Source organism: Dipodomys merriami, unplaced genomic scaffold (genome assembly GCF_024711535.1).
Source record: "Dipodomys merriami isolate MVZ:Mamm:240054 unplaced genomic scaffold, mDipMer1.0.p SCAF_6, whole genome shotgun sequence".
Classification (NCBI taxonomy): Eukaryota; Metazoa; Chordata; class Mammalia; order Rodentia; family Heteromyidae; genus Dipodomys; species Dipodomys merriami.
In genome coordinates this window covers 9,066,972-9,094,854 of record NW_027206179.1, presented here as the reverse complement: position 1 = coordinate 9,094,854, position 27,883 = coordinate 9,066,972, and the positions used below count along the sequence as shown (strand labels likewise).

At 36.8% G+C, this 27,883-nt stretch overlaps 1 protein-coding gene across 1 annotated transcript in view; it reads right to left on the bottom strand.

Moving 5' to 3' along the window:
- Positions 1-20,241, bottom strand: part of LOC138814264 (vomeronasal type-2 receptor 116-like) — a 29,210-nt gene extending 8,969 nt beyond the window's left edge. The window contains exons 1-5 of the mRNA XM_070003268.1: positions 20,185-20,241; positions 14,489-14,652; positions 4,592-4,713; positions 2,964-3,172; positions 2,782-2,900 (exon numbers count right to left, since the gene is read on the bottom strand). Of these exons, the coding sequence (XP_069859369.1) occupies positions 2,782-2,900; positions 2,964-3,172; positions 4,592-4,713; positions 14,489-14,652; positions 20,185-20,241 (671 nt within the window). The remainder of the gene's footprint in view (positions 1-2,781; positions 2,901-2,963; positions 3,173-4,591; positions 4,714-14,488; positions 14,653-20,184) is intronic.
- Between the last annotated feature and the right edge of the window lie 7,642 nt (positions 20,242-27,883).

Below are 27,883 nucleotides of genomic sequence, written 5' to 3'. Positions count from 1 at the left end.
ATGGAAGACTCTATAGCAAGCTGTGCTCACAGACACAATATATTGAACAAAAGAGAAGGGATGCATCCAATTCCATGAAACTCATCATTGAAAGAGAAACCACCACCATGTGGGCTGAGAAATTGTAAGCAAGCTTTACACTGAAACTTGAGTTCCAAGGCCACCATGGTAAAATGCAGTGACCACTGTTCTCTTCCCAATATACTTAGATTGAGATACTAAAAAAGAACAAATAAAGAGAAATGAAGAAGACAAAGGACTTTTATTTATTTCTCTGTGTCCTCTCTGTGTGTGCCAGTATGTTTGTGTGTGAATACATGCACAAATGCATGCATATTATAAAGAAGTTAATAGAATGAAATCAACCTGCATTGTTTAAAAGGAAAAAATGAAGCCACATTGGAAATACTAATGAAAAGATTAACTTATTCAATATATGCTGTAGGTATATGTGAAATAATCTCAATGAAAGTCACCATGTTTGTAAGTTGTCTAAACTGAAGAAAATAGAAAAATCGAATTGAACATACACATACAAAGGATTAAAGTGTAAGTAAGAATGAAGATGTGTGAAAAAGGTTTCTCAAACGTTTATAACAATATTTTCAAAAAAGAAAATATAGAGAAGCATACAAAGTAATAGACATAGAGATGAAAGGATAATCAAATATTTGACAATGACATCTACAGCATGCTCTCTTATGATAAAGCACTTACAGTGAAATACATATACAGGAATGATTCTCTAAACTATAATAAAAATGGGATCCATATCCCATGTCCCCATTTCCCTAATAGATTAGTCCTCAGTAGAAACCATAAGTCAGGAGAAGATGGCAAGAGATCTTTAGGTACTGAAGATAAAAATTATAAATTATCCACCAATAGTATTGTATCTAGCAAAGATATACTTTAGAAAGGATGGAAGGATAAAGATGTTCCGAAAGAAGCACAGTTAAGAGAATGTATCTTCACTAACTGTTTTCTACAAAAAATAATAAAATGAATTTTTCAGTCCAAAAGACAGAAACATTAATGAACAAGAAAAATACATAAGAATATATATCCTGTATCTTGTCAATGCAATAAAAGTTGAGTGCAACACCAAAACAAATCACAGAAAATGCTCAAAGTCCATTCATCTACTGAGGGGCATCTGGGTTGGTTCCATATCTTAGCTATAGTAAATAATGCTGCAATAAACATAGTCATACTGCTAGCTTTAGTGTAGTCTTGTTTGTGAACATTTGGGTAAATGCCCAATTTTTTGGGGGGATTGCTGGGTCATAGGGGAGCTCTATGTGGAGTCTTTTGAGGAACCTCCATACTGCTTTCCAAAGTGGTTGAACAACTTTACACTCCCACCAACAATGCAGTAAGGTTATACACAATGGAATTCTATGCCTCCATCAGAAAGAATGACATTGCCCCATTTGTTAGGAAATGGAAAGTCTTAGAAAAAATTATATTAAGTGAAGTAAACCAGGCCCAAAGAAACATAGGTCCCATGGTTTCCCTTATTTGAAATATCTAGTATATGTCTAACTCAAGCAGAAAAGTTCAGATAAGGTGATGTTAGGGAAATGAACCTTAAGATATATATTCAAATGCTTTTTTTCTTTCATGCAATTGTTTCTAACACATTTATAAGATTATTTCTTTGTTGCTTTGTATGTCCCTCCCCCACAGTATAACCCCTGCTTTCACTGTATTTGATGTTATAATTTTTGGAGGGGAAGGGAAAAAACAAATCATTTAAATAGGGATACAGGTGGACCCATTGCAACAAGGAGACATACAAGTGGTTATGTCAAAAACGAACTTTACAACTTTGGTGTGAGGTGAGGGTGGGGAGGATTGAGTGGAGGGACTGGGGGAGGATGGGAAGGGATGGGAAGGGGAAATAAAGGAGGAGGCTACAATGCTTGATAAGAAATGTACTCATTATTTTGCCCATGTAATTGTAACCCCTCTGTACAGTATTTTCACAATAAAAAATAAATAAAAATTTAAAAAAATAAAAAATTGCCTAAAAAAAGAAAGAAAATGCTCAAAGTCATTGAAACTAACCATTGCAGAGTTATCAGTAGGTCTCAGAAGAGATAAAAGAAATTTAATCGTATCTGGCATTCCACGTAAATGAACACAGAAAATATCAACTCCTTTGGCACATGAGAAAGGCAGTTCTCAGAGGACAGTTCATGTCTATAAGTGCTTGCATGAACCAGTTAGAAAAATCTCAAGTCAATACTCTAATGATACACATCAAAGACAGAACTGACACTTCCAGGAAGAAAGTGGCATCATTACAAGTAAATTCCCTAGGTGTATGATAAAAGAGAATTTAGGCTTCCAGCCCACACTTCACCACAAGAAAGCCACACCAATCAAACTTCAAACAGATAGACTCATTCTAATACAGAAGAAATCTCACAACAGAAACACAGAGCAGAAACCATCAGGACAGCAGACCCCTGATAAGCAGCTGCAGCTTTGGCCCCTGGCCTCCGCAGGCAGTCTATGGATGCCTAGAGGGACATGCCTGAAGTGCCACCAACTTTAACCAGAAGACAAGTATCATGCTGAAGAGATCACATGGCATGGCAGTAACCTTTTGAACACAAGGAGAGTAATCAGGGAAGATCTCTAAATTAGCTTGCAGACCCTGACTGAGAGTCTGCAGCCACTGGCACACAAAACAAAGGAGGAGAGAGACACCATGTGAGGGAGAGCAGGAAGAAGAGATTGAGACTGCCACATCCAGACACAGAGATCTCTCACCAACACTCAGATGGCCAGGCCAACACAGGCTCCGGAATTTGTGAGTACTTCATTGAGGACCCATCCCTTGGAGAAGCAGCTCTTAGTGGGACTCCAAGTGTCCTGACCAAGTCCCCGGCCTATGAAAGAGGGGACACATTTGAAGAGGGCAAAGATCCAAACCCTTTTCCCCCACCTTTTGCCACTATCCGGAGAGTCCCCTGGGACACATCTTTGCACCTCTGCCAGTAAAGTAAAACTTCCAAATTTTCCCCAACCTCGTACCCGCAGATATCAATGCAGCACAAAGCCAGGAAAGCATTTTGGAAAACAACACTAGGACCTGCCCCTGTGCCAGAGTACTGAAACTCCAAACTCTCATGAAAGCTCCGGCCAGCAAACAGCAACACTCCTAGAAAACAATGGAGCTCGAACATACCTGGGAAAAGGAGACCAGTACTCGCCACTGCATAGGAAAAAAGGCTGAAAACTATTACACCTCCCATTACATTCCCCACCCAGCATCACTGATGGGAACAGCTGCATATAGTACCAATAGTAACTAGCGTTTAGTTACAACTCAGACCTAAGTATCTTCCTCTAAAGGTGAACTAAGTTGGGCCATTCCCATAGAAACTTCAGTGAGAAACAGCCCTGATTTCTGACGCACTAAAACAGAGATGCACTAAAACAAGTGTTTATTTAAATATTTTGTTTTTCCCTTCATTTTCTTTTCTTCTCTCTTCTCCTCCTCCTTCTTCTCCCTCATTTATATCCTCCTGCACACTCATTCACTGTTTCTGCCTTCTTTTCTCCTCTAACTCCCCTAAAACATGTAGCCCTCTCAATTAAATACACCCTTAAAACTGCCCCTATCCATTCTAACCTTACACCACAACCTCAATATTGTCTTCTCACAGTCAAAATTTTACAGCACTATTTCATGGCACAACAGAATCATCACAACAGATCACAACAGATCACAACTCAGTGATCCCTATAACCCCTAAACCCACACAAATAAAACCCAATAAAGAGACAGAACACTAGCTGCCTAGTCTATCTAGAAAACAAAAAAGAACTTATTTAAAAGATCACAGATTCTCCAAAGATAAAACCAATAGTGTCTTCAAATGGGCAGAATACACCACAGAAATACCAGAAATATGCAAATCCAAGGAAATATAACTGTCACAGAAAATAACCGGTCAACAAAGCAGAGCAACAGTAATCTAGAAGACACTTAAAAAGTTATACTAAAAGCATGGTTGATAAATTTAATGAATGAAAGTTTGAAATTATACACAAGAAAAATTGTGAACATGATGAGGCTAACCAAAGAATAACGGAAGAATTAATGTAGGCTAAAAAGAAGGTGTTAAATGAACTCCAAGAGATCACAAATGAGTCCAATGAAAAAGCAGCAATCCAGTTAAAGGAGATTAACCAAAATACGAAGAAATAAAATGAATGATGCGAAGAGGTCTTTAGACATCCTAAAACAAGACTTCAAATAAGAGGTTAAAAACCTTAGAAATGAGAAAAACAAAAACAAAAAAACACAAAGAATTAAATAATCAAATGGAAAGCCTCTGTGCCCAAATAGATGAAGTAGAAGACAGAGTTTCAGATCTGGGACACAGAACAGATCAAATTAAATGACAGGAGGTTATTATACATATCAAATCCAAGAAACAATAAAGAAGGAATTAGAAGACCCAATATGTAGATTCAATTTAAGGCCGATAGATACACAGTAAGTGGTAGAAGAGATAGTGAAGGGGGTAGGGACCAGAGATCTCAGGATCCTAGCAGAGAGAATTCCAAATACTCCAAAAGAAAGGCCTTTTCACATAAGAAGCATTTACAACACCCAAAAGCCCGGACTGGAACAGAACATCATATTGGCACATTGTAATTCGCACACAACCAGAGGTAATCCAGGAAAGGAGCCTGAAATGTGTCAAAGAGAAAAAGTTGATTGCTTATAAAGGGAAACCTATCTAAAAAGAACAGACTTCTGTGCTGAGAACATGAAAACAAGAAGAGCCTGGCATGATGTGTTCCAAACCCTACAATCAAGAAATTATCTACCAAGAATACTTAAACTTAGCAAAGCTCTCTTTCATAACTGAAGAACAAATTGATATATTCAATAATAAAGAAAAAGGGAAAAATTGTATCCACCAAACTAGCACTCCAAAATACTTAAAGCTGTCCTTTGTACATAAAATCAACAAGAACAAGATATAGACAAAGAAACTACACCTTATCAGAGTACAGAGGAGTCACAGCCACTAAAGATGGAATTGGTGAACAGGCATTAACAGACACCTCTCAGTTGAAAACCTCAACATCAGTTGAGTTAACTCTCTAATTAAAAGACATAGAGTGGCTACTTGGATCCAAAGGCAAGAACTGTACTTCTGTTGCCTACAAGAGACATATCTGGCTGACAAAAGCAGACACATTCCCAATGTGAGGGGCTGGAATTAAATTTTTCAAGCAAATGGTCCCAATAAACAGGCCAGTGTAGCAATATTAATATCCTAAAGTAGATTTCAAATTAAAATCAGGAAGACCAACAAGGTCATTACATATTAATAAAGGCAACTATACTCCAGCAAGATATGACAATTCTTAATAACTTCCCACCAAAGGCTTCCCATTCAACTTCACAAACACATGCTACTTGACTTAAAACACATACACATATAAAAACACAGTTTTAATTGGGGACTTCAACACATCATTGTCAGCTCTGGATAGATCAGCTAGGCAAAAATTCACCAAAGAAACACCTCAGACCTGAAAACTACATCAACTACAAAGGAGGAGGCAACAATGCTGGATAAGAAATGTACTAATTACCTTGCTCATGTAACTGTAACCCCTGTGTACAGTACTATCACAATAAAAAACTTATTTAAAAAACTACATGAACCAATTAGATTTAACAGACATCTAAGACTCTTGTTCTACAGCATCAGAATGTACATTCTTCTCAGCAGGCCATGGCAGATTCTCAAAAATAGGTCATATGTGAGTGCAAAGCAAACCTGTGCAAATTTTGAAAAAAATTGAAATGATTCCTTGCATTCTATCAGACTACAATAGAATAAAATTAGAGCTCAAAGCAAATGGCATCACAGTAGACTCTCTAACTCATGTAGACAGAACAACACGTCATTTAATAATCCATTTTTGAGATTAGGAGTGAAATTCAAACATTTATGGAGTTTAATACCAGTGAGCACAGAAAATATCATTTTCTCTGGGATACAGCAAAGGCAGTATTCAGAGGAACTTTTATAATTTTGAACGCTTACAAAAAGAACTTGGAGAAAACTCAAATCAACACTTTAATGTTGCATTCTACAATCCAGGAAAAGAAGGAACAAGCCACACCCCAAATTAATAGAAACAGATGCTAAAAAAATCAGAAATCAACAAATTTGACAATAAGAAACTATAGAAAGGATGAATACAGCAAAATGCTGGCCTTTTGAAAACATTAACAAAATTTAGAGACCCTTAACAAGTTTGACAAAAAGAGAAGGGAACACGGGAACACACATACAAATTAATAAAATTAGAGATGAAAATGGGAATATCACTACAGAAATAGTCAACATTCACAATATTACTAGGGAATACTTCACAAACCTTTATGCCAGTAAATTTGAGAATCTGGGAGAAATGGAAGCATTTCTAAAGAATATTGATATCCTAAAACTGAACCAAGAAGATTTACCTCAACTAAATACACCCATAACAAATAATGCAGTTGAAATGGCAATAAAGGATTTCCCATCCAAGGCTGGTCTATGACAAGCAGAAATTTTAAGGTCTGCAAAGGGGAACTCACTCTCATACTCCTCATACTCTTCAAAGAAATAGAAAGGGAAAGATCACTATCTAACTCATTCTATGAAGCAAACATAGTGCTCATCCCCAAACCAGATAAGATCTAATTATAAGAGAGATCTATAGATCTGTTTCTTTGATGGACATTGATTCAAAACTTCCCAACAAATTTCTGGCAAACCGAATTCAATAAATAATGGAAAAAAAGCATACATTATGATCTAATGGGATTCATTCCAGGACTGCAAACCTGGTACAGTATAAGCAAGTCAATTAATGTAATTAACTACCTCAACAGAAGCAAAGATAAGAACGACATGATCATTTCAATAGATGCAGAAAAAGATTTGACAAGCCATAGTAATTAAAACAGCTTGGTACTGGCACAAGAACAGACTTCAGGACCAATGGAATAGAATTGAAAACCCAGACATGAACCTACAGACCTATAGCCATCTAATCTTCAATAAGGGAGCTAAAAAAATAGAATGGAAGAAAGAGAGCCTCTTCAGTAAATGATGCTGGCAAAATTGGTTAACTACTTGTAGAAAACTAAAGCTAGATCCTTATGTATCACACTGCACCAGAATCAACTCCAAATGGATGAAAGACCTCGGCATCAAAGCAGACACTCTGAAAACATTACAGGATGGAATAGGAGAAACCATAGGTCTCCTTGGCACAGGCTGAAATTTTCTTAACAGAGACCCTGAAAAACAACAAATCAAAGAAATGTTGGACAAATGGGATTGCATGAAGTTGCAGAGCTTCTGCATGGCAAAGGACATACCTAGCAAGATCAATAGAAAGTCTACGGATTGAGAGATCTTCCCTAGCCATACAACGGACAAGGGTCTCATATCTAAAATATACTTGGAACTCAAAAAATTAAATACCCCAACAACAAATCCTCAAAGAAACAACTGCCCAATAAATAAGTGGGCGAAAGACTTAAAGAGAAACTTCTCTGAAGAGGAAAGAAGGATGGCCAATAGACACATGAAGAAATGCTCAACCTCTCTAGCCATAAAAGAAATGCAAATCAGAACAACATTAAGATACCACCTCACCCCAGTAGAATGGGAAAAATCAAGAACTCTAATAACAACAGATGCTGGAGGGGATGTGGACAGAAGGGAAACTTACTTCATTGTTGGTGGGAGTGTAAACTTGTTTAACCACTTTGGAAAGCAGTATGGAGGTTCCTGAAAAGACTTTACATAGAACTCCCCTATGACCCAGCAATCCATCTTTTGGGCATTTACCCAAATGTTTACAAACAAGACCACACTAAAGCTACCAGCACAACTATGTTTATTGCAGCATTATTTACTATAGCTAAGATATGGAACCAACCCAGATGCCCCTCAGTAAATGAATGGATCAAGAAAATGTGGTATATATACATAATGGAATTCTATGCCTCCATCAGAAAGAATGACATTGCCCCATTTGTTAGGAAACGGAAAGACTTGGAAAAAATTATATTAAGTGAAGTAAACCAAGCCCAAAGAAACATAGGTCCCAGGGTTTCCCTTATTTGCAATATCTAGTACATGTATGAGTCAAGCAGAAAAGTTCAGATAAGGTGATGTTAGGAAAATGAACCCTAAGATATGTATTTAAATGTTTTTTTCTTTCATGCATTTGTTTCTAATGCTTTTATAAGATTATTTCTTTGTTGCTTTGTATGTCCCTCCCCCACAGTATAATCCCTGCTTTCACTGTATTTGATGTCGGTATAATTTGTGGAGGGGAATGGGAAAAACCAGTCGTTTAAGGATACAGGTGGACCCGTTGCAACAATGAGAAGTACAAGTTGTCATGTCGAAACGAACTTTACAACTTTGGTGGGGGGGGGGGAGGATTGGGTGGGAGGGGGAGGCTGGGAAGGGATGGGAAGGGGACACAAAGGAGGAGGCTACAATGCTTGATAAGAAATGTACTCATTATCTTGTCCATGTAATTGTAATCCCTCTGTACAGTATTTTCACAATAAGAAAGAAAGAAAGAAAGGAAGGAAGAAAGAAAGAAAGAAAGAAAGAAAGAAAGAAAGAAAGAAAGAAAGAAAGAAAGAAAGAAAGAAAGAAAAAGATTTGACAAGATTCAATAACCTTTTATGATAAAAAGTTCATATAATAAAGGCTATATATGGAAAACCTAGAGCCAGCATTATACTTAATGGGGAAACTTCTAAACCATTTTCACTAGAATCAGGAATAAGACAAGACCCACTCCTGCCACTCCTCTTGAACATAGTACAAAAAATCCTACAAAGAGAAATAAGGCTAAGAATACACATAAAGGGGATGCAAATAGGAAAAGAAGAAGTAAAGCTATTCCTCTCTGAGGACAATGTGTTCCTGTATTTAAAGATTCCTTATAGTTTCAACTTGAGTTGATTCAAAACTTTGGCAAAGTAGTGGGGCATAAAAATTAACCCACAATACAGTAGCTATCCCGTGTGTCAACAATGAGAAGAGTGATGCTTAATTTAGGAAAGAAACTCCATTTGTAATAGTCTTGAAAATACTTAGGACATAACTTAAACAAAGATGGAAAAGGTCTGTACTATGAAAACGTTAAAACTCTTATATGGAAATTGAAGCACCCTTAAGGAAATGGCCAAACATACTATGATTCTAGTTTGGAAGAATTAACATTGTGAAAATGACAGTTCTGTTTAGAGGAATTTACAAATTCCACCAAAATTCCAGAAATTTCTTTAAAGAAATAGAGAAAATAATCCAAAAATTCATATGGGATAACAAAATATCCAGAATAACTAAAAATCCTTAGAAGGAAGAACAGCAGTGGAGGAGTATTAATACCAAAGTTAAAGCTTTATTAGAAGGCCTTAGTAATAAAAACACCTTGGTAATAGCACAAGAATAAGGCTGAGATCCAAGGAAACAGAATGAAGGTACTGAAACAATCCCACAAATATATAGACATCTAATATTTGATAAGGGAGCTCAAAACACAGCTTTGAAGAAAGGCAGCCTCTTACACAAAAGGTGCTGACAAAATTGGGTATCTATATGCAGAAATTGGAAGATAGGTATGTATATATCACCTTGCACCAGAATCAACTCTAAATGGATCAAAGACCTCAATGAAAGTCCAGAGACTGTGAAAATATTACAGGAAGGGCTAGGGGAAAACTGAAGCCTTCTAGGCACAGTGTAAAACTTCCAAAACAAAGATCCAAAATCAAAACAAATCAAAGAAAGACTGGGTAAATGCGACTGTATCAAACTGAAGAGTTTCTGCATAGCGAGGCTAGCTAGTGAGATAAACAGAAAGCCCACCAAATGATAGAAAATCCTGTCTAGCTACACATCAGACAAAGGCATCATATCTAAAATATATGTAGAGTGAAAAATTTAATGCAACAAAAAATACGCTCCCTCAACAACTCAACAATGCAATCAATAAAACAGCCAAAGACTTAAAGGGAGACTTCTCAGAGGAAGAAAAATAATGGCCAATGGATTAATGAAGAAGTGTTCGGCACCTGAAGAAAGTTTTCTTTTATCTTTCATATTTTCCTGTTCTCGTTTATTCTCTGTCATCACTGCTTCTGGTTTTGGTACCCTTTGTCTTTTATATAAGTATTTCGCAACAGCGATACCCGGCAGAAACTAAGATGGAAATAAAACTTTCAGCTTGGGGGAAGGAAAGTCAGGAGAGGGAATATGGGGTGGGTTAAATAAAAGAGGGGATATCACTGTGTGAAAAGAAATGCCTCATTATCTTAATTATGTACTGTAACACCTTTGTACATCATCTCACTCTAAAATAAAAATAAGAAAAGAAATGTTAAACAAAGTAACATTGAAAATCTACCAAACTCCAGTTAGAATAACCATTATCAGGAAAACTAATAGTAACAGATGCTGGCAGGGATGTGGCCCAAAGGAACCCCATTTCCACTTTTGGTGGGAATATAATCTTGTTCAAACACTCTGGAAAGCAGTATGGAGGTTCCTTAAAAGATAAATGTAGATATTCCCTATGACCCATCATTCCCATTTTTTGGAATTTATCCAGTGGACCACAAAAAGAACACATTATAGCCCCAAGCAAAACCATGTTTCTTTCAGCACTGTTTACCATGGCCATGGTACAGAATCAACCTAGATATCCCTCAGTGGATGAATGAAATAAGAAAATGTAGTACATATACACAATGGATTCTACTCATTGGTCAAGAAGAATGATATTGTAACATTTGTAAGGAAATGGAAAACACTTGGAAAAAATTATATGAAGCTAAGTAGCCCGAACCAAAGAAATACGGGTTACATTGTTTCCCTCATTTGTTATAACAAAAATGTTCCTACAAATCTATAAGTAAACCCAATGAATGACTAAAATAAATGAATAAATATTATATATATGCATACACACTAGGACATGATAACATATAGGAATTTAGACATTAATCTACAGAAGCGAAAGGAGGTTATGCGTAGGAGTGGTGGACAAAGGCTCAATAGTTATGTGAAGATGACTATATAAAATAATATCCTATGAAATGAACTCAAAGAAAAGAAAACAATAGTTTTTATTTTCCATTATTGTTGTTTTTTTTCTCCTTATCTCTGTTTTTAGGTAGATTGTATTTGGGAGGGTATGGGAGGACACATAAAAGGTGGAACATGCACGAACAAGTAAACAGTGATATTCACTAGGTACTATGTGGAAAATGAACTGGATATCTGGTGAGTGGGGTGGGAAGGAAAGACTAGTATAGAGTGATGAATACAGACATGATTCAAAAATAATTTGCACTCATTACTTACAACGTGATTCATGTTACTGTAATCCCTCTATATCAACTGTATAATCATAATAATAAACAAAAACAAATAAAGAAATTAAACAGACTCATCACAAGGAATGAAATTGCACTGGCAATAAGAGACATTTCTTCCAGGAAAAGCTCAGGATCTGATGGCTTTAGAGCAGAATTCTAAAAGACTTAGAAAGGAGAATTACCACCAACACTCCTCAAACTCTTCAATGAAATAGAAAGGGAGAAAACACTACTCATTCTCCAAACAACTTAAGGCCACTTGGCAAAATCTTTCTGCTTGATGAACATTGATGTATCACTTTTCAACAAAATATTGGCAAATAGAATACTACAACTGATGAAGAAAATCATACACTATGATCAAATGGTATTCATCCCAGATGAGCAAATCTGGTTTAACATAACTGAGTCAACATATTATATCACATCAACAGAAACAAGGGCAAGAACCACATTATCATTTTGATTGATACTTCAACAAGATCCATACCCCTTTATTATAAAAGCTCTGGAGCACCTAAAGGCTGTACATGACAACCTATAGCCAGCTTTCTGCTTAATAATTATCCCCTATATTCAGGAACCAAGCAAGGATGTCCACTGTCTCCATTCCACCTCATCATAGTATTGGAATTCCTAACAAGAGCAGTATGAGAAAACAAAAACATTTAGGGGATCCAAATAGGTAAGGAAGAAATAAAATCATCCCTTTTTACAGATGACATGATCATGTAATTAAGGAACCCCCAAATCTCCTCTTCTACTATAGCTAATACAATAGATACCAAAATTTGGCCAAATAACTAAGGACAAAATCAACCCAGAAAAAAACATAAGTATCCATAACATATCACATCAAATATACCTTAATCAAAGCAATTAAGTGAACAAGTTTGTAATGCAATGATGTAGCAATCAACATGATGACATAACAATTGTAAATTTATATTAACACATTATCCAAGCACTTAACTCTACATAAGCAGATTTTGAGTCATCAATACAACGATAGCTTTTCTGGAGAGACCATCCAGACAAAATCAACAAGGAGGAATCAGTATTAAATTTCACCCTTGATTAGATGAGCCTCACATCTACTTACAGAACATTTCACCCAATGAGTGAATAAACCATCTCTGATCAACACAATGAGAGTTCTCCAGGAGAGATCATGAGGTAGGACACAAAACAGCCTGATTTAAACAGTATTGAAAGTATATTGAGCACACCTGCAGATCACACTGTAGTAAGTCTAGAAACTAACAAGGAAAATACTGAAAATATGTCCATAACATGGAAATGAGATGAATTAGTTTTAACCATCAATAAATCTTTTAATTTAATCAAGAGTATTCAATTTAATTAAATGATTAATAAATGATTAAATGACCTGTTTTTCAAGGCAAATTTCAAGAAATAAACTAATTTTTGGAAGAAATAAAAATGAAAATAATATCAGAATCTATAGATATAGAAAAAGAGCAATGAAATGAAACTGTAACAAAATTGCTGAAATAAGGAGTAGAGATGGTATACTAAAGAACCTATGCTGCATCTCAAGGAACTACAAAAATAAATGCAAAATTACTAGAAGGAATGAAATAACCAACTAGAAGAAAAAGTAGAAGAAAAAATAGAGCATAAGAACAAATAGAGCATAAAACAATAATCAATTAAACAAAAAGGAGGTTCTACAAAAGCAACAGGGTGGGCTGGGAAGGTGGCTCAGTGGTACAGCGCTTGCCTTGCATGCATGAGGCCCTGGGTTTGATTCCTCAGCACTACATAAGCAAAAAGAAAAAAGCCAGAAATGGTGCTGTGGCTCAAGTGGTAGAGCGTTAGCCTTGAAGAGCTGAGGGACAGTGTCCAGGCCCAGAGTTCAGACCCCACGACCAGACCCCCCCCAAAAAAAAAAAGCAACAGGGTGATAAGACTGAAATAAAAATCGTGAAACATCAAAAGGGAAAACAACACAAATATACATATTAACATAAAAAACCTCCCATTATTCTGGATGCCAGAATCAGTATGGTAAAATTAGCTGTATTACTGAAAAACCATCTACAGATTCAGTGTAATGTCCATCTTAAATCCTATTATTTTCTTCACAGAAATAGAAAAGGCAAAGTGAAAAATTATAAAAGAGCAGTCCTTAATTAGTCAGAGCTATCTTAAGACACAAGAACAACATGAAAATATCCCATACCTGTTTTTTTTCTCTTATTCTGCAAAGGCATATACACAGAAAAAAATCTGATAAAAACAGACACCTTAATCAAAGAAATATAAGACCAAAAATTTATCTGATTCTTGGAAAAGTTGCCAAATAATTCATGGCCTAGAAAGACACCCATTGCAAAGGGTGGTATTTTGAAACTTGGCATTCATGTGTGAAACATCAATGTAGACCATATATTTTTATATCAGTGTGTACATACTGCTCAAGGCTAGCACATGGTCACTTGAGCACAGCTTTGCTCCCAGCTTGTGGCTGGTTAATTGGAGAGAAAATTTCACCAATTTTTGTGCCTGGGCTGTCTTCAAACCTTGAGCCTCACATATCAGCCCCATGAGTAGTTAGGATTACAGTCATGAGACACCAGCCTACAATAAAATTTTATCAACCTTCTGGAAAGATAGATGTTAAAAATTTCTCAGACTAGTGGCCTAGGGAAGCAATAGATGTGGCTGCAGCCTTTTAGTACAAAATTTACCAGTGTCTCAGCTTGATTGTAACAACATTACAGAAAAGGAGAAAAAGAATAAATAGAGACATCCACGAGTGAAGTGAAGAACTTACTGACCTGGAATGCAGAATCTGTATGGGAGGAAATAGAATCCTGTCCTACTAGCAGGCAGAACATCACTCAACAGTACATGTAAGATAAAACAGTGAAACTGAGCTGTTCCTGGTGCAGTAGGGATGAAGGTCAGTGTAGAGCAGATAGAGAACATTGATATGTGCACCCAGAGTTCCCTCAGCCATCACCCATTCTCAGAAGAGAACAGTAAATGGGAATAACATATTGAGTTACTTACATTGAGTTCTCTTCTTGCTGGGAAGCTTGGATGCTTCTATGATCCATTCCCAAAGTGTAGAGAGGGAAAAGGCCACTGACCATCATATCTCCACCCATGTGTGCTCGGTGCTTCATAGTAGAAAAGCAGCTAGTGCCAGCCGAAGACCTGACAAGAAGGGGAAGCTGAAGAAGAAGAAGGGGTGTGAAAGTCAATAGGTACATCCCTGAAGCCTCTGCCACACTGAAATTCTGTCTGGAAGTAAGGCCCAGAGTTTCAGATATCTTCATATTTCTTTTTGTATGTGTCTATGTGTCTTTTTTCTGACAGAGTTCTACACTATAACTCACTTATCATCAAAGCCTCTTGTGAGTGCCCAGAAGTAATTTGTAAAATTATTTGCTGTGGCTGTTCACCTGTGGCCTTTATCCGAGAGACAAACATGAGTTGCAAAACATGTTTGCAGGTTTGACTGCTTCACCACAGGTGTTATGGCTACATCCAAGACCACAGGTAGTGAGGTCCCAGAAATAGAGTTATTCAGGATGTAGTTTGTCAGTCAGCTGTGTCAAGAAACTATTTTCATGAAAGCATCTGGGATGATGCAACTGAATTGCCTCAGAGGATGCTATGTCCTGTGCATGGTGAAATGTCCACAAAAAGTCCATGCCTGTGACATGTCAACTAAAGTTATGATGGCATCATACTCAGTGGGTCAATTCATTCACACAATCTCCATAAGAGCCATAGAATGTTGGTGGATGATATAGGCTGTGTTCAATAAGAATTCCATGTGCTGAGGCCCCCACAAATGCACCCATTTGCTATTGCCTTAGGAATCAATGATGCTACTGAAACCAACAGTACACATAATTCAGTACAGAGATAGATTTTGGGGGAAAATCAAATGATCATCTTGAGTTTTGCAGAAAAACTAGGTACAAGCTGGGTGTCAGTGGCTTATGCCTGTATCCTTAGATATTCAAAATGCTAAGGCCTGAGAATTGTGGTTTCAAACCATCCCAATGGGGAAAGTCTGTGAGTATCTTATTAAGTCCCCAAAAAGCCAGGAACAGGGTTGTGAACCAAGTGAGAGTATTATCCTTGATCACAAAAGCTCAAGAACAGGGCCCAAGCCCTGAGTTCTAGCCTCAGCCTGATATATAGGCATCATCATGCAGATGCACACATACACACACAGAGGCACACATACATACACCTCACATACAGACAGGATGCCAAGCATTCTGTCTGCAAATAATCTTAGTTTAAACACCCTAAAGATGGCAGCAGAAGGCTTTACACCAAGACAAACTCAATGATGAAGAAAGATGCCCCTTTAACAACCCATTTGTCACAGCCTCCAAAGACATCTAGGGAAAATTGAACCTAATACATTGAAGTGCTCTATAAGTCTTGAAAAACAGGGTGTAGAAAAGAGTAACTGGAAAACCTCCCATTTTCATGGATGAGAATGAATATTGTGTAAATGCCAGATTTACAAAGACACTCATAGATTCAATCCCAATCAAAATTCAAACTTTGTCCTTCACAAAAGTAGAAAAATCTCTTAAAATTAATTTGGATTCACAAAATTAATGAGCAAAATGCCCAATGATAGAAATATGGCAAACCTCATGTCAAATTATACTACACAACCACTGAAACAAGTCACATTGACACTGGTGCCAAGAACATATGGAAACCAGTAAACACAATAGATGATCCAGAATAATCTCACATAACTACAGTCAACTGATTCTAGGCAAAATTGCCAATTACATATAGTCTACATGATTGCTTCCATAACAAATTTTGGTTGTAGAACTGTATTGCCACTTGTGGAAGACTGGAAATAGTTCCTTGTCATTCCATTAAAGTCCTCCATTCAAAAGCTTTAAATGCAAAGCTACCAGATAAATACATAAGGGAAATGTTTTAAGAAAGAGACATAGGTAATGATTTTCTAAGTGGTACTGCAATAGCTTAATAAAGAAAAGCAAAATGTGATGAATAAATACTGCCTGGTGTGTGACTCACTTTCAGTCCTGGGTTCTGTATTCATCACACTAAAGAACTAAGCCATTTCTGGAAGTTCATGACTGGTAGTGCAAAGTGCTCACTGAGATTGGGATCACAACTCACAGACAGCTGAGGAACAATTTTTATGAGATCATCTTCACCAATAGTTTGGTGAGATGGTACATGCTTTGTATTCAAGCTATTTATGTGTGGGGGGATATATGTGGGTGTGAATGTGCTGAGAAGGATGGCTGAGATCAAGAGGTTGTGGTTCCAAGCCAGCCCATGCTAAAACAATATCTTAAGATTCTTTGTAAATAGAAGAAGCTAGATAGTGAGGCATATGCCTGTCATTGCAGCTGTGACAACAAACATCAGTAAAAAGAGTAGACCCCAGGCTTGGGCATATAACAAAAACAAGATATTATCGCAGAAATACTCAGTGCAAAGAAGAGCTGGAGATATGGCTCATTCTACAGTAGCCACCTATCATGGTCCTCAAGAAAGCATTAGAATGAAAAAATCTGCACACTCTTAGGTATTTTATTTTTTGTGGGGCTATTACAAAGGAAGTTGCTTTCCTGATTTCAACCACGCTCTTCTCATCATTGGAATACAGAAAAGCCATTGATTTTTGCGGGTTAATTTTATACCCTGCTACTTTGCCAAAGTTTGAATCAGCTCGAGTAATTTGGAAGTGGAGTCCATGGGATTCTTTAAATAAAGATCATGGCATCTGCCTCTGCAAAGAGGGAGAGTTTTACTTCATCTTTCCCTATTTGGATCCCCTTTATTTTTGTATCTTGTCTTATTGCTGTAGCAAAGCATTCTAATACTAAATTGAAAAGAAGTGGAGAAAGTGGACATCTTGTCCCATTCCTAAATTTAGAGGAAATGGATTTAGTTTTTGGCCATTAAGTATAGTGCTGGCCTTTATTATATTGAGGAATGTTCCATGGATTTCTGCTTTTTCCAGAGCCTTCATCATAAAGGGGTGTTGGATCTTGTCAAATGCTTTATCTGCATCTATTGAGATAATCATGTGGTTCTTATCCTTGCTCTTGTTGATGTAAAGAATTATATTAATTGATTTGCATATATTGAACCAGCTTTGCATCCTTGAAATTAATCCTGCTTGATAATGGTGTATGATTTTTTTGATGAGTTGTTGAAGTCGATTGGCCAAAATTTTGTTGAGAAGTTTTGCATCAATGTTCATCAAAGAAATGGGTCTATAGTTCTTTCTTTGATGAGTCCCTGCCTGGTTTTGGGATGAAGGTTACAATGGCTTCATAGAAAGAGTTTGGTAGTGTACTTTCTCTTTCAATTTCATTGAAGAGTTGAAGGAGTATTGGCGGGAGTTCTGCTTTGAAGGCCCTGTAGAATTCCGCTGTGAATCCATATGGTTTTGGAATTTACTTAGATGGGAGGTCTCTTATAATTGTTTCTATTTCAATGCTTGATATGGGTCTGTTAAGTTGGTTTAACTCATCTTGGTTTAGTTTTAACATGTCGATATTTGCTTGGAAACTGTCCATTTCTTCCAAATTCTCAAACTTATTAGCAAAAAGGTTTGAGAAATATTCCCTTATAATGTTGTGAATCTTGGTGGTTTCTGTGGTGATGTTTCCAGGGGAAGGGTAAAAACAAAAGGCTTAAGTAAGGATATAGGTTGACCCATTGTAACAATGAAGTATATGAAACAGTGTGTTGAAAACAAACTTTACAACTTCAGCAGGGGAGGAGAGTGTGGGTAGTTGTGGAGGTGGGAGGGAAGGGATGCTAGGGGGAAAACAAAGGAGGAGGCAACAATGCTCAATAGGAAATATACCCATTATCTTGCTCATGTAACTGTAACCCCTCTATACAGCATTTTTACAATAAAAAAATGTACAAAAATTATCTGCACACTCCAGAAAGGATCTGAGGAATATCCTCAGGCCCTGAGTGGAAGCCCTAGTAAGGGCACAAAAATGATCTACAAAAATGAAAGTAAGGGATAAAATACAGGTCATATCTTGGGGTGGAGGCAGAAATTCAATGGAGATTTAATGACTTGAACATGATCAACATACATAATGTACATTTATGAAAATGAAATAATAAAATCTGTAGAAAGGGATGGTGCTAATGGGTGTTATTGGGAATGTGTTTAAAAGGAATACATTGTATACATATATGGACACATCAAAATACTTATTTCTTTTACTTTTTATTTTTTAATTTTAAATTATCTTTAAGACATTCTACAGAATAGTACCATTAAATAAAGCACGTAATGAATACTACATACACACACACACATATATATATATATAATATATATATATATATATATATATAGAGAGAGAGAGAGAGAGAGAGAGAGAGAGAGAGGAGAGAGATCAATGTTACTCCTTTCAACACTTCACTCATCCCTCCCCTACCTACCTCTTAAATCTTTTCATTTTGTAGGATATATGTTGTATATATGTCTGCATTCTCCTCCCCTCTGGTTCATTTGTCCACCCCTTTCCCCTGACTTGATATCATCCCTTTTGAGTACCTGTTTTCTGGTGTTTTATTTTGCAGAAAGTTGACTTTACCTTTCTAAGGAATTACATTATTTGAGTTCTCCCTTGAATACACTGTATTTCACTTAATACATTTGCATACACTTGTGTACCACCCATGCTTTTCCTTTATAAATGAATTCTAGCTTCCATACATAAAGGCAATCATTCATCCTTTGTTTCTCTGGGCCTGACTTACTTCACTTAATGTACATTTTCCCAGATTAATCCATTGTGTATACATACCACATTTTCTTGATCCCTTTATCCACTGAAGGGCTTCTGGGTAGATTCTAGACCTTGGCTCTAGTCTGAGTACTAATTCCATGAACATTGTTGTGCTGGTAGCATTATTGTATTCTGGTTGTAATCTATTGGGTAAATACCCAAGAGTGGAATTGCTAAATATCAGGATAGTTCTATGTTGCATATTTGTTGTTGTTGGTGGTGGGGTTTCAAATCAGAGACTGAGCAGTCAGTGTTCCTGAGCTTTTTTTTTTTTTATCAAAGCTACTGCTGTAGCACTTTAAACCAGAGTGCCACTTCTGGTTTGCTAGTGATTCATTGGAGAAAAGAGTCTCTTGGACTCTAGGACTTTACTTCCTGGGCTGGCTTGAAACAACCATCCTCAGATATAGATATCTATATCTATCTATCTATCTGTGTTGCCAAACAAAACTTGAGGTTGTGCTATATGCAAGAGTAAAACAGTTCTCATTTTAAGCAAGTAAAATTCTCTCATAAGGAAGATGTGGTTTCTGACTTGCAATTCCTGCTGGCACCTCCTGCGTCATTCAGTAAACCTGTCATGAAATAAGGACATAGTGCTTAGTTTGAATCACTACTGCACCTCTACAGTAAGAATTTTGTTTTCAGTAGATGTTGTCAACATAAAAATCATCTCATAAATATTAAAGGAAACAACGGAATACTGGTCTGTAGAAAAGGAAGTGTCTACAGCCTCTTTGTGTGGAATTCACGCATTGACTCATGTTATTTGTTATAACATCACTTCATCTTTTGCAATAACAGCAAGCATGGAGGCAATAGGGTACTAGAGTCAAGTGGAGAGCTTACAGATCTGCAAAGATGTTTCTGAGCCATTGTCCATTATGAAAACAAAAAGTGGAAAAAATGAGTTACTTGCAGCATGATCTCTTCATGGTTAGAAGCATTACCATTACTGTGATCTGTTCCCATTGTTTAGAGAGAGCAAACCCCAGCACATCTGCATCCATGTGTGCCTGGTGCTTTATTGTAGAAAAGTAGCTAGCAGTGGAAGGGAACTGACAAGAAGAGAAGCTCAATGTGAAAAAAATGTGAAAACGAAAGAGATCATCACTGAAGCCACTGCCAATCTGGCATCCTGTTTGGAAGTGGAGCTTGTGGTTTCAGGCAGGTCTGTACTCATATTTTCTGTTTGTGTGCTCGTGCATATGTGTCTTTTTATTGATAAGGCTGGCCACTCAAGCCCAGGTTCTTTCTTCAGCCTCCTTCAGGCTCTATAGCAATGTGGAAAACTCTGAGTCCTGGGGCCTTTCATCAGATAAGAGGAAAACATAAGTAGGAAATGTATTTGTAGATCATTCCCTCTGGCCCAGGTCCTGTGATTTCATCTAGGCCCACAGATTGTGAGGGATGAAATGCTTTTGTGAAATTACAACCTAAGTCTGTGTCAAGAAAGTTCCTTCTTGAAAGACATTTGGGACGGTGGGTAGGAAGGGTGTACATTGGGATTATATTGGAGCGCAATGTTGAGGGAACCATGAAATAATCACAAAAAGATCAAACCACTGAGCTCATCCAAAGTCACAGGATGACACACCTTCACAGATATAGCACAGGGACACTTCACACATGCATTGTCTACGGTAGCTACTTCCTGGTTGGGCCCAGGAAGTTTTAGTAACAATTCCATGTGCAGAAGCTATTTTCGATTATCTAGGAAATCATGGATAGTGCTAAACTCAGCAATTATACGTCACTAACTAAAGGTCTGTGCAGAAATTGAGTTGCCCATTTGCATTCAAACATTGGCCTTCTTTAATTCTTGTAATTTTACTAGACATGATGACTATATAGGTCAAAATATTATCATGAAGCATTGGTACATTGGAAGTGTCTATTTGTATGAATCAGATGACAGGAAATACTTCTCCCTCTCCACAACCTAATAGCATAAAAACAACTCCATATTTCCTTCTGGTCACAATATATTGGGTGCAGAATCCATGAGGAAAACAGAGAGCAGAGACATTTCAGGGCTGTGAAATGTCTGAACAAGGCTGTAGTGTCAGATGCAGTCTATGACATGCGTATCCACAATCATACAATGTGAAGCAGAAAATGAATTAAAAGGTAAGTAATGTACTGGACAGCATAATGGCTTGTTATTTTGCCTCATACACTGTGTGATGTGTCTCAATAATGCAACATGTTATTAGCGAAATGGCACAGGTGAGGAATGTGGGAATCTCAGGAACTTATTTATTTTCTGCTCAATTTTTATGTAAATTGAATATGACCATGAAAACTCTTGTGGTTCCAAAAAACACTTTCTAATGAGTTTACCACTTATCTCCAAGTATTTGTAGTACTTAATATAATAAGATTTTATCCATAACTTTAAAACATCTTAATAACATATATTAGTTGTACTAGAAGGTATCATTTGGAGATTTACATATGTGTGTAAATTTGCCCCAATCAGACTCACATCCTCCATAATGCTCATCCATTTTCCTCCTTCCCAAAACAATTTCAACAGGCTTCTTGACTCTATTTCCCCTATGTGCATTTTGTCCTTGGTCAGTCACCTTCACCATCTACATTCATCGTCCTCCCTCCATCTATTACCTCCAAGTGACAGCTCCTCAGTTACACACATAACAGTCATTTGAAATGTACAATAACTGTGAAAAGAGGTCTACCTGTGATATGTTATATGTAACATGATATGTTATATCATGCATATGTTATACTTTTACTAGACTCATATGTTAGTCTCTTTTCTCATCTCTTCTACCCTCCTGCTCTCACAGAGTTATCCCATATCAATGCATATATATGATGTAGTTGGATATTATTTTTTTCTCTCTTCCCCATATCTCCTTCAAATTGTCCAATGATTACAAGCAAGTTCTGTGTATTCACAGTATGTACTTATGTTTATGTTTAAGTCTAGTTATACAATATTACCCAAAACTTGTGTCTTTTGTCTTTCTGAGCTTGCCCCTGACTGGAAATGAGGCTTTGTGGATCTATTCATTGTCCTTCAAATGACACAATTTCATTCTTCCTGGCAGCTAACTGTAAGGGGGGTGACCTGATCAGGTTATACATAAATAGACACAACAAATTGAAAGCTCCTCAAGGATAAGAACCACATTGTTATCTCAATAGATGCAGAAAAAGCATTTGACAAGATCCAACACCCCTTTATGATGAAGGTTTTGGAAAAATTAGAAATCCATGGAACATTCCTCAATACAATAAAGGCTTTATATGACAAACCTACAGCCAGCATTATACTTAATGGTGAAAAACTAAAGCCATTTCCTCTTAACTCAGGAACAAGACAAGGATGTCCACTCTCTCCACTTCTCTTCAATCTAGTATTAGAATGCATACCTACAGCAATACCACAAGATGCAAACATAAAGAGGATCCAAATAGGGAAAGAAGAAATAAAACTCTCCCTCTTTGCAGATGACATGATATTGTATTTAAACAATCCCATAGACTCCATTCCCAAATTACTCAAGCTGATTCAAAACTTTGGCAAAGTAGCAGGGTATAAAATTAACCCCCCAAAATCAATGGCTTTTCTGTATGCCAACAATGAGAAAAGTGTGGCTGAAATTAGGAAAGTAACTCCCTTTGTAGTAGCCCCTCAAAAAATAAAATACCTAGGAATTAACTTAACCAAAGAAGTAAAGGACCTCTGTGATGAAAACTTTAAAATCTTGAAAAAGGAAATCAAAACAGAATTTAGAAAATGGGAAAAACTCCCATGTTCCTGGATTGGAAAGATTAACCTCATAAAAATGGCAATACTTCCCAAGGCTATCTTCAAATTCATGCGATACCTATCAAAACTCCAACCTCATTCTTCAAGGGAATAGAAGAGGCAATCCAAAAATTCATATGGAACAATAAAAGACCCCGAATGGCAAAAACGCTCCTCAATGGAAAGAACACTGCTGGTGGAATATCAATACCAAATTAGAAACTCTACTATAAAGCCATAGTAATCAAAACAGCTTGGTACTGGCATAAGAACAGACCTCAGGACCAATGGAATAGAATTGAAAACCCAGAAATGAACCTACAGACCTATAGCCATCTAATCTTCGATAAGGGAGCTAAAATAATAGAATGGAAGAAAGACAGCCTCTTCAGTAAATGGTGCTGGCAAAATTGGTGAACTACTTGTAGAAAACTAAAGCTAGATCCTTATATATCACCCTGCACCAGAATCAACTCCAAATGATCGAAGATCTCGGAGTCAAAGCAGACACTCTGAAAACATTACAGGATGGAATAGGAGAAACCCTAGGTCTCCTTGGCTCAGGCCGAAATTTTCTGAATAGAGGCCCTGAAACACAACAAATCAAAGAAAGGTTGGACAAATGGGATTGCATGAAGTTGCATAGCTTCTGCATGGCAAAGGACATAGCTAGCAAGATCAATAGAAAGCCCACGGATTGGGAGAAGATCTTCACTAGCCATACAACGGACAAGGGTCTCATATCTAAAATATACTTGGAACTCAAAAAATTTCATCCCCCAACAACAAATCCTCAAACAAACAACTGCCCAATAAATAAGTGGGCTAAAGACTTGAAGAGAAACCTCTCTGAAGAAGAAAGAAAGATGGCCAATAGACACATGAAGAAATGCTCAAGCTCCCAAGCCATAAAAGAAATGCAAATCAAAACAACATTGAGATACCACCTCACCCCAGTTAGAATGGCTATAATCAAGAACTCTAACAACAGATGCTGGAGGGGATGTGGACAGAAGGAAACCTTACTTCATTGTTGGTGGGAGTGTAAACTTGTTCAACCACATTGGAAAGCAGTGTGGAGGTTCCTCAACAGACTTCACATAGAGCTCCCCTATGACCCAACGTTCCCACTTTTAGACAATTATACAAATGTTTACAAACAAGACCACACTAAAGCTACCAGCACGAGGACGTTTATTGCAGCATTATTTACCATAGCTAAGATATGGAACCAACCCAGATGCCCCTCAGTAGATGAATGGATCAAGAAAAAGTGGTATATATACACAATGGAATTCTATGCCTCCATCAGAAAGAATGACATTGCCCCATTGGTTAGGAAATGGAAAGGTTGGAAAAAATTATATCAAGTGAAGTTAGCCAAGCCCAAAGAAACATTTTTTCAATAACTAGTATATGCATGAGTCAAGCAGAAAAGGTCAGATAATGTGATGTTAGGAAAATGAACCCTTAGATATGTATTTAAATGTTTTTTCTTTCATGCATTTGTCTCTAACGCATTTATAAGATTATTTCTTTTTTGCTTTGTATGTCCCTCCCCCATAGTATAACCCCTGCTTTCACTATATTTGATGTCGGTATAATTTGTGGAGGATATGTGGAAAACAAGTCGTTTAAATAAGGATACAGGTGGACCCGTTGCAACTATGAGAAGTAGAAGTTGTCATGTCGAAATGGAACTTTACAACTTTGGTGGGGGTGGGGAGTTGGGTGAGGGGGCAGGGGGAGGCTGGGAAGGAATGTGTAGGGTAAACAAAGGAGGAGGCTGCAATGCTTGATAAGAAATGTACTCATTATCTTGCCCATGTAATTGTAACCCCTCTGTACAGTATGTTCACAAAAAATAAAAATTAAAAAAACAAAAAAAAACAAATTGAAAGCTCCTTGTACAGTTATTTAATATAACAAAAAATAAGTGTAATAAACTCTTTGCTCCACTTGACATTTCATTAATTCAGGTGGAAAGAGAGAGTGACCTATTTTCCATCTTCTGCATGTGTAGATCCAGTTTTTAGACTTTAATCCAGTGATTCATCCCCTGCGTGTATTTGTGCGTGTGCGTATGCGTGTATGTATGTGTGTGTGAGTGTGTGTGTGTGTGTGTGTGTGTGTGTGTGTGTGTGTGTGTGTGTGGTGGGTTCCCTTGTCAAATTCATGCTGAGGTCATCTCATTTGTTTCGTTGCTCTTCATGTCTGAGATTTGCAAGCACAATACTGAATTTGAGACTAGGGATCTGTAGTACAAATTGAAGTCTGGTGTTGGAATACCTCCTGCACAATTCTTTTTTTCTTAAGATGGCTTTGGTATTAATTTGTTGCTTGGTATGTCCCTCCCCCACGGTATAACCCCAGCTTTCATTGTATTTGGTGTTGGTATAATTTATGGAGGGAAGGGAAAAAACAAATCGTTTAAATAGGGATACAGGTGGACCAATTGCAACAATGAGATGTACAAGTCGTTATGTCAAAATTAACTTTACAACTTTGCTGGGATTGGGAGGGGGAGTAGGATTGGGTGAGTGGGCCGGGGGAGGAAGGGAAAGGATGGGAACAGGAAACAAAGGAGGAGGATACAATGCTTGATAAGAAATGTACTCATTATCTTCCCCATGTAATTGTAGCATCTCTGTACAATATTTTCACAATAAAAAAAGATGGCATTGGCTTTGGGCGATCTTTGTGCTTCTTTATGAGCTTTAGGATGGAATTTTCTGTTTCAATGGTGAATGATTTTGAGATGTTAATAAGGATTGCTTTGAAAATATTGATCATTTTGAATGATATGGGTATATTCACAATATTCTTTTTCTCAATCTATGACCAATGAAGTTTATTTTTCTTATGTCTCCTACTTTCTTCAATCACTAATGGTTTTAGGTAGATCTCTTTCTCTTCTTGGTTACATTTATTCCTAGGTACTTAAGATACTTTATATTAGGTACAATTTGGACTTTGATGGTTTCCCTGGCTTCTTCCTCAGATTAGTGGTTGCTGTGTTTAGACTACTTTGCTGAATGGATTTAACTTATTTATTTGATTTTAAAGATATCACAGTTCTGTCTATTTCTTGGGAGTGACATTTTAATCTAGTATGTGGCATTTGATAAGATGTCACTCTAGCATTCAATCTCTTAGACCCCATTTTCCAGCATAGGTGATCAATACAATCTTCAATGAAAGTTTTAGAAGTCTGAGCCCTTGACCTCTTGCCTCATACAGTTCTATGAAGCTTGTGGTTTTTCCTTCATCCAAGCCAACCACCAATTCAGTATATTTTGCATTTAGCCAATATTTTCTGCTGCTGAGCTCTGGTTCCACCCACAGCTAACGGGAAAGTTTAGAGATGTAGATGGCCCTAATGTCCTGTCCACATGAAACCTTTCACATTTGTTACACTGACAGATTTTATGTAAGTGTGTTCATTGTTTCTCTGCTAAGGTAATGCATTTCCATGGGTTTGTGCTCCAGCTCTGTTAAGAAATCCCATCATCTTTTGATTTCCAGCCTGGATTAAAAGAAGACTATTCTGATTCTCAACAAGGGTTATCAGAGTTCACCATTGGTTTTTGGCTTGGTCTTAATTTTTGTATTTCTGCAAACAAGTGTACTGTACTTTTTAGTGGAATAACATTGAATCTATAGTGTGCTTTTGGGAATATAGCCCCTTCAGAGTTTTAATTCTGCCAAACTGAACACAGGTTAACTTTTCATTTGCTGGTTCCTGCCCAATTTGTTATTTTGTAGCTTTACTTTCACTGTAGATATCTTTACAGATCTTAGATATGTTTTGGGTCCTAGGTATTTGTTTTTGTAAAGCCAACATTTGAAGGTGTATATGAAATCAACTTTGGTTTCATTTTTCATTTCTTTTATTTAATGAATTTAAAATTAATTTGTTCCAAATAGACAAGAGAGATGCTAATTATCCCATCCTAAAAAGATTTTCACAATTTTCTATTATTTTAAATTTGTACTAGTATACATATATTTTTCTTTTCATATACATTTTATTATTCAGATTATGTTCACAAGGGTTACAGTTTAACATGAGTTTCATTATGTTGGTTTTAAATAGGCACATAAACTCTTTTGTCCAAATGATTTTGTGTCCATTATAATGTATTTCCCCTATATATTTTAATTATATTAATGACCTCAGATATTTTATTTTCATCCATACATATGAAATCCTTAATAGTTGGTAGAATATATCCAAACCTTTGCAAAGGTACAAAAATAAGATAAAAACATAAGGCATTTGATTCGCAATACCATACCCAAACATACACCTCACCCGCCCTCACACAGGCAAGGAAGATTAGAAAACCATGACCCAAGTGCCAAGTCAAGGCTGCTTCTCATGAATAAAGGTTTATTGTAACACACAAATTCATATGGCTACATGGTCCTTGTTCCCTTCTTACTTACTTCTGACCTTCTATTTATCCATGAACTCCTCCTTTATATGGAATTTACTTTCTTCTTGTACTTTATCCATCCAATCTTGCTTCAACACATCAATCTAACCATGGGTATATTCTTTTCTTTTTTTCATTTAAGAGAAAATGTGTTGTGCAAGTTTTCTGAAATCCTAAGAAAAATTAGCAAGGAGTACAAAATATTGTGCAAAATCACTGAAATTACATGTTCTAGCAACAATTTATTTCAGTTCACACAATGAGAATTCAGTATTTCATTCAATAATATAAAGTCAACTTTATTACTGAAATTTCTTCAATAAATAAGGATGGTAGACAACTCAATAGAAACTGATGAGTATTTTGATTATATTTTCATTATCATAATGTGGAA